The 13,022-nt window shown below is 34.7% G+C and overlaps 1 protein-coding gene across 3 annotated transcripts in view; it reads right to left on the bottom strand.

The window, feature by feature from the left end:
- The window catches only part of LOC129805343 (ring canal kelch homolog), a 31,040-nt gene extending 18,402 nt beyond the window's left edge, over positions 1 to 12,638 (bottom strand). For 2 of the 3 annotated variants that reach the window (XM_055853204.1, XM_055853205.1), the window contains exons 1-3: positions 12,169 to 12,638; positions 11,508 to 11,660; positions 5,679 to 6,735 (exon numbers count right to left, since the gene is read on the bottom strand). In XM_055853204.1, coding sequence (XP_055709179.1) covers positions 5,679 to 6,735; positions 11,508 to 11,660; positions 12,169 to 12,254 — 1,296 coding nt within the window. In that variant the 5' untranslated portion in view covers positions 12,255 to 12,638. Of the gene's footprint in view, positions 1 to 5,678; positions 6,736 to 11,507; positions 11,785 to 11,887; positions 12,012 to 12,168 lie in introns of those variants that run through there. The other variant, XM_055853206.1, reaches the window with a different exon arrangement.
- Between the last annotated feature and the right edge of the window lie 384 nt (positions 12,639 to 13,022).

The following is a 13,022-nucleotide window of genomic DNA, read 5'->3' as shown; positions in this document are numbered from 1 at the left end:
AGCGACTATTGAAGAAAATCTATGATTCCCTTTATAACAGAAGGTAATACAGCGATCATTTATTGTATTCTTTTGTACTAAAATTCAATTTCTTTTTATTTTTTCAGACTCATATGCAAATTGTATCCTGCTTCTTTTGCTGAATACTTCGATTTTCTCAGACCGTAAGAAGTTCAAAAAGGAGATTCCAGGATCTGTTACTCAGCGAGCACAGTTAGCTAAAAAAAGTTAGCGTTTTCAGCATATCATTGTGCTCGCTGGGTAGAATAAGTGGATTTTGAAAACAGTTTTGAAAACAGACTTATTTTTAATAAAATAAAATCTTAAAATTATGACTTATTTTTATTCATATATATTCTTAAAATCATTTGAAATAAATCTTGAAATTAATCTTCTGCGGTCTTAAATTTAATCTGCTAACTTCTAAAAAAAAAGATTTTAAGTTATTCGAAAAAAATCTTATTTTCAGTTCCGACTTAATTTTATTCTTCACAGGACTAATATTAAGAATTAAAAAATCTTAATATTTTTTAGGCCCGAAAAAGACTTGAAATCATGAAGTAAAGATTAAATTTTAATCTTCTTTTTCTCTCAGTGTGGAGACTTTCATCTTCTCAAAGCAAAAATTTGGACAAGAGTTAAGAAGTCACTATGATGGGGAAGCAAAAAAAAAGGAAGGGAAAAGATGGTCAGAGAGAGACACATTTGATTAAATTTTATTAGAAGCGACAGGTGTTGCAAGAAAGTGAATTAACTTCAACTTTCACGACAAGATTCAATTGAAGTTGTGCCAAGTAGTCATGCGAGAGTGTCCTGCACCATGAAATTTATTGAGAACTCACAGAGAATTCTCATACTCTCTGACCCAATGGCTATTCTCTAAAAAGTTTATAGCATCACAGTCTCCCCTGGCGCTTCAAGTTGGACTTTGCAGGAGTCAAGGTGGATGAAGGGAAAATCGAATTTTTTATCATCACTGAGTGAAACTTTTATATGCAATCACTGAGATTTCTCAGTTCACACACTGTGACATCAAGCGTGGGATGCAGAAATAAATTAACAGTGACAAGTCTACATCAGCTTTATGGTATAAGAGAGGGATTCTTCTTGCAAGCCAATTTGCAATGTATGCAAATGTGGTTTGCAATTGAAACTGGAGGCTTAAAAGCAATTCACTTCCAAATTCATGAGGTAGACCTAGACTGCACAATATATCTTGCTGAAAACTTTAATGTGAGCATTCTATCGATGACTCTATTCCAAATTGTATTGGAACTTAGAATAGAATTAAGTGGACTTAGAATAGTGACAAAATACTGTTCAAATTTGGCGGTAAGCAGACCTTCGGGGAATGAAATTTACAAAAAAGACAATGGTAAAGTCTTCCATTTCATTATTCTTTTTGTTTTTACCGGTTTCATAATCAACTCATACCGATTCGTAGATCAAATCGGGTGAAACAGAATGAGGCTTATCAAAGATTTTAAGACCTTTCCAACGAAGCCCAATTTGCCCAAAACGATTCAGAAATAATGCTTTCTATGGACTTTTTAATGTTTGACGTGTTTGACTTTGAAAAACCGAAATTTGGAATTATCGAAGGACCCAAGGGCAATTATTATTATTGTCCTTATTAGGCGAAATGTCCAAGTGACCAATCTCAAAAAAAGCATAAATAAATTTAGATACATTTTAGAAATACAGGGCTTGCAGGGAAACGAAAAGAGTGGTTGAAAATTAAAGCCATATTAATAATTCGAAGAATAACTTATTGAGGTGTCCACTAATATAGAAATTGTGAGAGGATAAAAAATGTGGAATTTCACTGACCGAGTGAGAGGAATCCGAAAAAGTTAAATTAACATTCCGTAAATGTTTACTTTACCCTGCAATTGATCCGAAATCGGTGTAAATATTATGCTTTTTTAGGTGTATTAGAGGTTAAAGTTACCCTTTTTCATGTTAATTTTACCCTTAAAAAAGTGTAAAATTAACATTAAAAAATGTTGATATATTTTTACACCTAAAACGTGTTAAAGTTATGAGGAAAAAAAGATAATCGCACCCCCATTTTTTCTCAGTGTTATTTATGGCTTCTTTAGTGAGTTTGAACAATAAAAAAGATAGCATTTTTTTTCCAATTTTACGGATTGCTCAAACTTAGACATCTCCGTGAATTATCCTTCCTCATGGTTTTTGGGTGAACACTGTTATAATTTTTACCAATTAATTTTATTAATAAATTAGAAACCATTCTAAAATGGAAATTTGATTTAAAACTGAGCATGTAAGGATTTTTAACATTTGTTAAAGCCTGTGGACAAATAAAAAAAACCAAGAAATATAATTTAATTATGGGTACTCTCCTGTACCGATTGAAACCGCTGAAATTTTTATTGAAAACTTCAAGACTTTACTAAAAAAATCCAAATTTCAAAGCGAGTTTTAGGTCATAGCTACGCATAGACGAAATGCTGGCCTGGACTATTTCCGAAATATATTCAAAAATAAAATAAATCCGAGGGACGGTTTACTAACTGGACTGTTTTAAGGAGATCACTGAAGACCGCAAGTTGATATTTTTTACGGTTTAAACTCCAAATCGATGAAAAGTTTACAAATGAGGATATATACTAATTTTTCTTATGGGGGCGTCAGACATACGGCTTAATTCGTCTAATTCCTTATCAGGCAAGATTATTGAGGAAATTGTTGTTTAGGATTGGATATTAAGGGCAAATTATCCATGTGATTTTGAAAAATCAGGAAAATTGTTTCTTATTTACACTTTTGAGACCTTGGAGAACTGGACTAATCCTCCAGTCTGAACCAGGCATTACAGTTCGTTCAAATAGTAAAAAGTGTCTGTAAAGCAACACATAGGTTCTCAACTTAACTGAATGTACTGAATAATTCTTATTCTTTCTGTACCTCTTATTCTTTTCTAATGATGTTTAGAGGCAAAATGGATCATAAATAAAACTCCACGCAGGTTCCTATCTACACGAATGGACCTCTTAGCGTTTTAAAGACCTTAATTTTGACTACAGCTCAAAGCAGGCTTCTCCTCTTCCAATTTCTTAGCTCATTCGGACATATTTGGAATCATTTGAAAAGCCTTTGAATTTCAAATTAAACCCTCCAAAACGGAACCAATTTTAATAGCAAAGAAATTGATATTGTGGAGGCATTACTTGTGGTTTGTGTTTGCTTGGCCTTTTCGAGATTTTTGTCAGAAATAATGCTTCAAAAAACCAAAAAAAAATGTGATATATACTATCATAACACATCAAATATTTTTAAATTTGTAGTTTTTAGAAATCATTTTGTGACAAAAGGTGAAGTTTAGTAAAGACAGGCCAAAAGTAATGCCGCCACCCTAATTGTTTTTTTTTCCTTTATCAGGAATTCATTTAGTACTTTAATGCGGTTTTAGGCATATTTTAAGATCATTACTTAATTGGTTAAAATTGGCGCTAAAACTTTGAAACTTTGAGAAATGCTCGAAGTTTACACATTTTTTTTGATTCAATTAATACGAAAGAATTTAGAGAATTGTAGGGGAGACTGGGGCAAAAAGTCACAAAACGGATATTTTATTTTTTTACAAGCTACTCGAGCACTTCAAAAATTTCTAATTAGCGCAGTTTTATAGGAAATTTACCGCTCTACAACTTTGTGAAAGTAATTTTCCTCTATTTTGTGAGGAAATACGTTTATCGAGCCGATTTCTAAAAGGTAATTTTGTGACCATTTTCAAAAATGCTGGGGCAAATAGTATCAGACATTGGGTATTATCATATTTTGATTCGCTTCATTACGGGCTTCCGTAAATTTGAAAAAATACCTAGAGGACATATTTTCATAGAAAATTTATACATCTACACTTTTGTAAAACATCGTTTTCTCTACGAGAAAAGTGAGAAAACGAGAAAAGCGCTTTTCAAGCTATTTTAGAAAAAAAAACACACACAAAAGACTGCAAATCGTTTGACCAATGTAAACAACAAGCTGCGAGACATGATAATGACGTTTCTTTTCGCCGTGAGACATTAGAAATTGCTTCGCTTTTTTGTTACTTTTTACCCCAAGTGGCCATTTTTAATAAAAGGATTTCTGGAGAAAAGAACTTTTTTGAAATTCTAAAATAGATAACGGATTCGTATTCAAAAAATCCAAATTATTTAGAAAATATTCACCAGTGCATCAATTTTGGAAAATAAGTAAGTAATAATTGTTATCTTCTGCAAGGAAAATATTTCAAAGATAGACCAAAAAATTTCGATATTTCTTTTTATTTTCTGAATTCCTTGTTTGAATTCTAAGAAACTTACGACATTGAAGAAGGTCTATGAAGGCTATCTATAGAAAAAAAATTTGAGCCTCTATCTTTTTTACCCTGGAAGATATTGAATTTTGAATTTTTCGATTTGTGACTTTTTGCCCCAGTCTCCCCTACTGTATTGAAGTCACAATGCATTTTTTTAGAGAAAGATAATAATTTCTAAAATCTAAATGGTGATTCTTACGGTTAAACTATTATAAAAGATAACAAAATTTGCGACTGGTTCACTTAATAATTTGACATAGGGGAAAGTGCCCATGCTTCATATATGATCTCAAAGCTTGGTAACGACTAAATTTTTCCTATTTCGCACCTAATATTTTAAAAATTAGAGGAAATTGCCCAGTTTTTGAAATATATTGCGGAGTCACATTTATTCAGAAACATATGAATTAGTCATTACGAAACTTGGGATCGTATGAAGCATGGACATTTTCCCTTTCTGAAAAAAAAGTAAAATTGCAAGTCGTTTCGTAGATCTCTAGAGAAAAGAGATTCTGGAAAATGTATTTTACGATGTATACTTTGCTGAAAACCCAAAGTCGATAGTTTTAAATGTTTTTCTGTTTTCTTAAAAACAATATTTTTGTTCATCCGGATAATTTGAGAGCTAGGGGCCAAACAGTTAACGATAGCGTGTCAAAGCCCTTGGGAGACACTATAAAAAGTCTACTCAAGAACCAATGGTATGGTCTTCATTTCCTCCACTTCTCTTCTTCCTCAGTAAAATTCTTATTGTTGCAATAATTTAAAAACGTAACATGCAATTTGTTTTTTTTAATTTTGCATAACGTTTTCAAAGTTTACTATGGCAATATTTTGTATATATACACGAATATAGCTTGAAAATTTAGACATTTTTAATGCTGATTTTTCAAGTTTAAATGTTAAACTGCTCCAAAGACGGTATTTCTTAACCGATTTGGGCATATTTTAATTCATAGAAAAGGTCTTGGAGTTTCTGGCAGGATTAAAATTGTTCCAAAGGTTATAAACCGAAATTTGGTTTTAAGAGATTAATAATTTGTTTTAAATCGGTTGTGAATCGTGAAACTAGAAAATTTTGCGAAATGTTTTTTTTTTTAGGTTCCGAACATGACGTTTTCACTTATTATGAACAGATAACAACTTTTTAATTTTTTTAGATAAAAAATACTTCCAAGTTCGTTCCAAAAAACTTTGTAGTTTTGCTAAAAGAATATTCTACTAAAATAAGGAATGGAATGCTAGAATGCTAAAATGCAATACTAGAATGCTTTTGAAAGCATTTTAGTGTTGCAATGGATGATAGATAAGATTTCCATGTGATGCTGTATTAACTTTGTCAACTCACCGCATAGATAAATCCATTTAGTACAGCAACTCCAAGCGTTGATCTCCGTGCTTCCATGCTATTGCAAGTTGACCAGGAATCTGTTGACGGATCATAGACGTCAACTGTGCGAACTCTGAGAGATCCATTGAATCCACCAACAGCATAAACCCTATCCCCGAGAACTGCCAGTCCTGCACGGCAGCGTCTTGTGGGCATTTCAGCTGCTTGGTACCATTTCTCCTCTCGCAAATCATAGCACTCAACTGAACGAATGGCTTTTGGAGCCTGCCCGCCGATGACCAAGAGTACTTTGGGCAGTCCAACGGGTTGCCGAGGAATTGTTCGAGGAGTCTTGAATGAAGCCTTTATCTCTCCCTTCAACAGATGATACTTGAGAGCCTCAATGAGGTAGTCTTTGCACTGAATGTCACCCTTCAGCAGAGGTTCCTTCTCCACTCGCTGCACCAAATATTCCTGGGATAGGAGCGGTAGCCTTACGTACTCCATCAGTGCAGCCAGGTATTGCTGACGCATGGTGACATCGTAGTTAATCCAAGCTACTACACACTCAAACACCTTTTCTTCCGATGGCACTGAGATCCTATCGCTGGAAATGAGATTGACCACCTGCTCGTGCGTCAGATTGAGGAATTCATCGAACTGGACAACCTCTGCAAAATGCTGCTCTACATAAGCGTCAGCATGATTCAGTAATTCAATGCAGCCATGCATATCGGCAAAGTCCCGGATTCCCAGGCAATTGCTCGGATCCAGTTGGGATTGTAGGTAGTCACAACAGGCATCCCGGACATCATTGAGCTGTAGCAAATTGGCAGCTGTGAGGAGTACCTGAACATTTTCCTCTGTCACTTCCACCACGGAAGTGTACACGTACTCAATGAGAAGCTGCAAGGCATGGAAGTCAACTCCTTGGAGAGTTATTCTGTCCTGCCGAGACTCCTCGAAGCCCGTGAACATGGCATAAAAGTAAGGACTGCAAGATGCTAGGACCATCTTATGCGCTGGAATTTCAATATCTTCAGCCACGAGAATTATGTCGCAGAGGAGGTTTTGCCTGAAATTTTCAAGGGAATTTCTAACTAACTTAATTCAATAAACGATTATTTTACTGCAATAACCGAAATCTAAATCAATTTTAAGCAATTTTATATCTTTTCTGTAATACTATAAAAAATGTTTATCTTTTTCTTTTTAAATGATTATTTTAATTGTACGATTTTAATCACCAATGGAGCAAAGGCAAGAAATCCTGAAATTCTAACAATTCTTGAAAATATCAAAACTTAGTGAAACACCGTTACGGTGCTATCACACTAGGATTTTCACAATTTAATTCTAAATTCAATTGAGCCAATTGAGCATTAAGATTTCTAGAACTTACTTGAAAATTCTCACAGCTAGGATAAATTTTGCAAGAAATTTGCTCAATTTTAAATAGTGCCGCGAGATTTTTGATTGTGAATGACTCCGGAAAATGTGTAAAAATGCCTTATAAGTCACTTATCTGTTATGCAAAAGAATCCCCAAAGCCAGAAGAAAGGGTTGTAGGCAAGAGGGCTCTGTAGACTGTATTATTAATCGTGTCGGAATACTTGTTACAATATAATCATGTTATATTGCTGCTGTTGTATCCCGTGTTGGAAGAATCCGCTAAGTCTATGTGTAGATCGCCCAGGAGCGCCCTCCCCGTGATGTGGATGCGTCTTCCATGCTCCCGGAGTTTTTTGGGCAGAGGCGGTGCATTTTTATAACGTTATATCACAGTGAACATGTCTTTTTCTAAACATTCAGATCTTTGCACCGGGCGGGACTCGAACTCACAATTGTGAGAGTCGAGCCAGAGATCTCATCTCTGTAGACTAGTCTCTGTAGACTGTAAGACTGTATGAGAGTCGCTGCATGAACCCTTTACCTAGAAATCTTTTCTTCTGGCTTTTCTGAATAACAGATAAGTGACTTATAGGACATTTTAAGTACTATCACACATTTTCCGGAATCATTCACAATCAAAATTCTCAAAATCAAAAATTTAAAATTGAGCAAATTTCTTGCAAAATGTGTCCTAGCTGTGAGAATCTTCAAGTAAATTCTAAATAGCTTAATGCTCAATTGGCTCAATTGAATTTAAAATTGAAACGTGAAAAATCCTAGTGTGAATGCACCGTTATGCCGAAAATAGACACAGGCTGATCCTAGAGAATACTCAGCTCGTAAAATTTGGCGGTATAGGATCAGCCCAAACTATCATACACTGAGGATTTAGGATCAAGGATTAGCGTTTTCAGTGTAAATTTCTATTAAATCTCCACACTTTGATTGCTGAAAGGCTTCTTAAGTGCAACATCAATGGATTTTTCGTACAGTAAGGAGCACTCTGATCTTCTCTTTACTCCAATCTTAATGCATTTCAAGATTTTGCGACTGATTTCGGGCTGATCCCTAAAGCCCAAAATAGACACAGGGATCGACTTAGGGATCATCCCGAAAAATAATGAGAAATAATGGTGTCGATACACTCACGGATCAGCCCATAATTTGGAGGATCAGGCTGATTTTCTAAATTCATGAGGTCTAGTGAAATGTTAGGTGTTTTTGTGTGCTTTTCGAAATGTCAATTGGGTGAAAAAACATGGAGAGTAATGGTACGCAATGTCGCAAAATCTTGAAATGCATTAAGATTGGAGTAAAGAGAAGATCAGAGTGCTCCTTACTGTACGAAAAATCCATTGATGTTGCACTTAAGAAGCCTTTCAGCAATCAAAGTGTGGAGATTTAATAGAAATTTACACTGAAAACGCTAATCCTTGATCCTAAATCCTTAGTGTATGATAGTTTGGGCTGATCCTATACCGCCAAATATTACGAGCTGAGTATTCTCTAGGATCAGCCTGTGTCTATTTTCGGCATACAGTAGAGTCTCGCTATAGTCCATATTTTGGTTTCAAATTTGACACTTGGGTCGCACTATAGTCCATGTAATTTTTTAAAATTATCAACGATTTTTAGTATTGAAATTGCTCGACGGCTTCCACTTTCTTTGCGATTGTGGTACTTGACCTTGCTCTCTTCATTGTGGATCACAATTATCACAACTACTTAATAAAGTTTGCCAAAAATATTAAAATAATTATGCATGTCGCATACTAAAAGACATAACCTAACTTAAAATCAGTGTTTTGAAATCAACGGTCGATAAATTGTGGACTATAGAGACATTCGAAAATCTGATAAGACTGAATCGATGCCAACCGGTTATGAATAAGTAATTTTTCTCCGTAAGTCAATCTTTGGAGATAATAGCATCTAAGCCCCAGGTTTGAATATTTCGCAAAGCATAGAACGCTTTGCCACCCATTATTTGTTAAATTTCATGAAAAATTGTCAATTACGAAAAATTACAACATAAACTAAAAAGAATAGTTTAAAATCTTGGAATTATTTTCAATGATTCTTTGGTTTGGAACGACCATATCCTGAGGATCTTAAGTTGACTTCCATTCATCCTTTGCTTCTTTTCCATTTTGTTCTATGGCGTTTTTAATTCGCCATGTAGTCAGTCTACGCCACTATGATCATCATATATCCCTGTCCTATGCCCAAGTATCTGGGGACACTTTGCCGGTCTTCCTGGAGTCACGATCTGTTTATTTATTTCATTTCTATGTCTATCCATTGCACGAAGATGAGCTCCTGATCTTGTTTGTCCATTGATCCCAATGTAAGCACTATGTGCGAATCAAAACTTTACGAGTATTTTCCCCATTATTTTATACCTGATGAAGAGGATATTTTTCGGAAAACTCGGAACCATATTCATTTCACTATAAACAAAAGTATTAATTGTTTGTGAACTGTCATTTCTTCTGTGAACGAGAACTGTATCACTCCTGTTTAGTCTGATGATTTCTGGAAGCCTAGCATACCTGTCGAGTGTTCTGAATAATGGTGGTTATTATTAATCGTATCGGGATATTTGTTACAGTATAATCATGTTGTAATATCGTATAGATCGTGTTGGAAGAATTTGCTGAATTCCTTCTAGATCGCCCAAGAGCGCCTTTCCCACAGCGTGCAAGGTTTTTTCCGTACTCCCGTCCCGAGTCAGAGATCTCACCGCCCAAGACGCGACGGTTTTATTTATTTCGCCACGAGATCCCCGATAAGGGTGGTTCGTGGATTCATAGTATCTAAAGTTCACTTTATCTAACTGTTCTGAAAGAAAACCTTATCTTGGCGGCTGCCATTGGTGATTTGCTCTTAATTTATTTTAGTGTTTTCCCTGCTTTTGTATTTCACTATATAAAAATAAAAAAAGAATATAAATTTGAATTATTTCATTTGAATGGCCTTTGTATTTTTTGATAAGTATAATGAATGAAAATAATGAAATTGGTAATAAATTGATAATAATTTCTTATTGAACAAAACGATTATTAATTATTTGGTTAATATCGATTCGAATTATATTGTATTGTATTGTATTGAGGCTATTTACACCGCCGCATTAGATTGAGATTAAACTGTCTGGTCGCGTCGCGAGACAAACCTGTGAGTGTGATAATATGTTAGAATGAATGCTGTTTGTGTATTTCCAAGCTGGATCCTGTGGATCTCCACGAACTTGTGTGTAGAAGTGTAAGATTGAATGGTATTGGAAGCATCCCAGGCTGGATCCTGTGGGATCTATACGAACCTGTGAGATGAATGAATAAATGATTATTATATCTGGCGAAAAAGAACCAATTACCTTTGCCCGATAAAACAATCTTTATTCGCCTTTCGCTGCTTCAAATCATTGAGAATGTTGTGTGATGATTCTTGGAATGAAAACTCTTCTGATTCTTTTAACAAAAACGGATTTTATTCACTAAACTAACAAAAGGCGTGTCTTCGTGACGTTGACATGATGAAAGAGAAGTGGTGTTGGCTGATGGCATCAATTCTCATTTTTCCCACCAGAGGCGTTTCGCGCCGTAACACTGTCCTAAAATCGGATTTTGGGACAATTCAGTCTCAAACTAATACGGGGGTGTAATTGGCCTCAATGAAACAGTTTACAGTAGACTCTTCGATATCCGGCTGACTGGGGGACAAAATGACATTTAGGTTTTTTGAATGATCAACGGTTTTTCTATTTTGTGCAGTGTGAATTTATTTTCTGTCTGACAAAGAACAAGAGAATTTTCTTCATGGTGTGCTTATGTTTCATTTTTTATCACAATTATGTATTAAAAACTTCGTACAATGATAATAATATTTTAATTCACTCTGGACAAACTTCATGTTTAGTGAAAATAATTTTGAATATATCAACCGCCAGTGTTTGGCAGCCGTCACCCGGATATCGAAGTGCTGGATATCGAAGAGTCTACTGTATATTGTCGTCTCACATTGAGTCTAAATTGTCCCAAAACCCGATTTTGGGACAATTGAATCTCAATCTAATCTCGGTATAAATGGCCTAAATGAATCATAAAAAAATGTTCAAGAAAGGTTTTATTTAACAAATAATTACCAAACTAACTGAGTATTCACTGGATTTATCCAATTGGAATCTAACTGAAACTTGAAACCACTAATCATTAAATCACCGAGAAAGAACAATCTTGATATGAAGATTGTGTTTAACAGAAGTTCAAACATTGTTTTTCTTGATTTTATATCGCTTTAAAAGTTGTTTATTATTTTTTTTAAGTGTAAACGCATGACTGAACGCGATGGTTATCGGAATTCCTAGTAAAATCAATTGTAATATGCTCAGGAATTTCTAATACTTTTGTATAAAACTGGATAAATTTTAAAAGATTAGTGGGAAAAAGGTCTCACCTCCTCATCTCGTTCATCTTCTCGAAGCATCGGGATGTATGTTGTTGATTTCTGTAGGATCCAGTCGCCTTATCTTTGGCATTTTGTCGTGGTATTTGCTTCTGGGAGCTCTCATCCAGTGAATTTTGACTGGCATAGCGGAACAGGATGCAACTGTAAGGATCATCCATCTTTGTCAGTGAGGCAAAAAAAGTAAAAGAATTTCCAGAGAAAATAGATGATTCTTTTCGAGTGGTCACGAGGAAGTAAATTGCTGGATGTTACTATTCCACGAATACTTTAATTTTTCGCGACAACAAAATAATATTTAAATAGCAGTTTTAATGCGGTCACATCTTATATCGAAAAAAAATATCCAAGTTTATTTGCCAAATATTTACCAATACCGGATCAATGTGTAACAACAAAGAAAACTTTTGCGACTCAGCACAGATGAAACAACTTTACTAGAGCGATGCCGCGAAGAAAATAAAGAGCCAGCAGCTGTGTACTCGAATAACGTCTTCAGCAATAACACATTGAGTTATAATTTTAATGAAATAATTGCGCATCCATTAAAAATATCCCGATATTTTTAGACTTTTTGCGAGTCTTTCTCGCTGTTTTTGATTTTATGCGACCTACATGAGCAGTTGCATGCAACCACTTTTTCCAATCTTACCTCCCTCTCTCCAAACTGCCTGTTGGATTGTTGTTGTTGTTATTCTGTTGATTATTATTTCCATTATTTTGCTGGATATTGTTCATCTTTCAGCTGTCTTCTTTTGTAAAATCGATGGTAAAAGTACTACAGAATATTCAGACTATACCAAATGGTCAGTTTTTGAGGGATTTTCCAGAAAAAAAAGTAGAAAAATCCCTTTCACCAATTTGACACTTGACAGAATGACACTGTTACAATTTTTTCTATTTTTTCATATTTATCAGTTAAATTTCCATAAATTTTTACTCAAAACACCAACATAAACACTTAAGACACCTTTTGTAACTGTTTTTAACCGGAAATTCGAGGATTTTCCTCAATTTTCAGTCAATTTTCGTCACAACATTAAATCACATTCACAGAACGCCATATCTTTTTCCCCTCCAACTGTCATTCTCATGAATAGACGGTTACACTCACGTACTTAAAGTTCAAAACACTCTATATTACTCCCGAATACCTCCCAACAGTGAATAGCTTGTCTTTAGCAAATAAGGAAATCACTATCTGTTTCTTCCTGGATGCAATTTGTGTCCAAAAAAGTGCTGTCATAATGTGTAAAAATTATGAATGTACTTTGTAGTAAATTGCGGAATGAGTGGCAATTAAAGCGTGACAACGGACCTTGAATTCCTTATCGCATTATGCATAATAATACAAACACGATAATGCACAACCTTATGTGGAAAAATTCCTCTCGAGTTTTCAAGTAGATGGAAAAATTACTTTTTGCAATTCAGGGAAATGCGTAGAAAATGGTTTTGGTTTTTCTTAGAAAACATATGCGTATAAGATTTTAATGTGACTCTATT

The sequence above is a fragment of the Phlebotomus papatasi genome, chromosome 3 (assembly GCF_024763615.1).
Source record: "Phlebotomus papatasi isolate M1 chromosome 3, Ppap_2.1, whole genome shotgun sequence".
NCBI lineage: Eukaryota > Metazoa > Arthropoda > Insecta > Diptera > Psychodidae > Phlebotomus > Phlebotomus papatasi.
The sequence above is the reverse complement of the archived record's forward strand: the minus strand, read 5'-3'. Positions and strand labels throughout refer to the sequence as shown.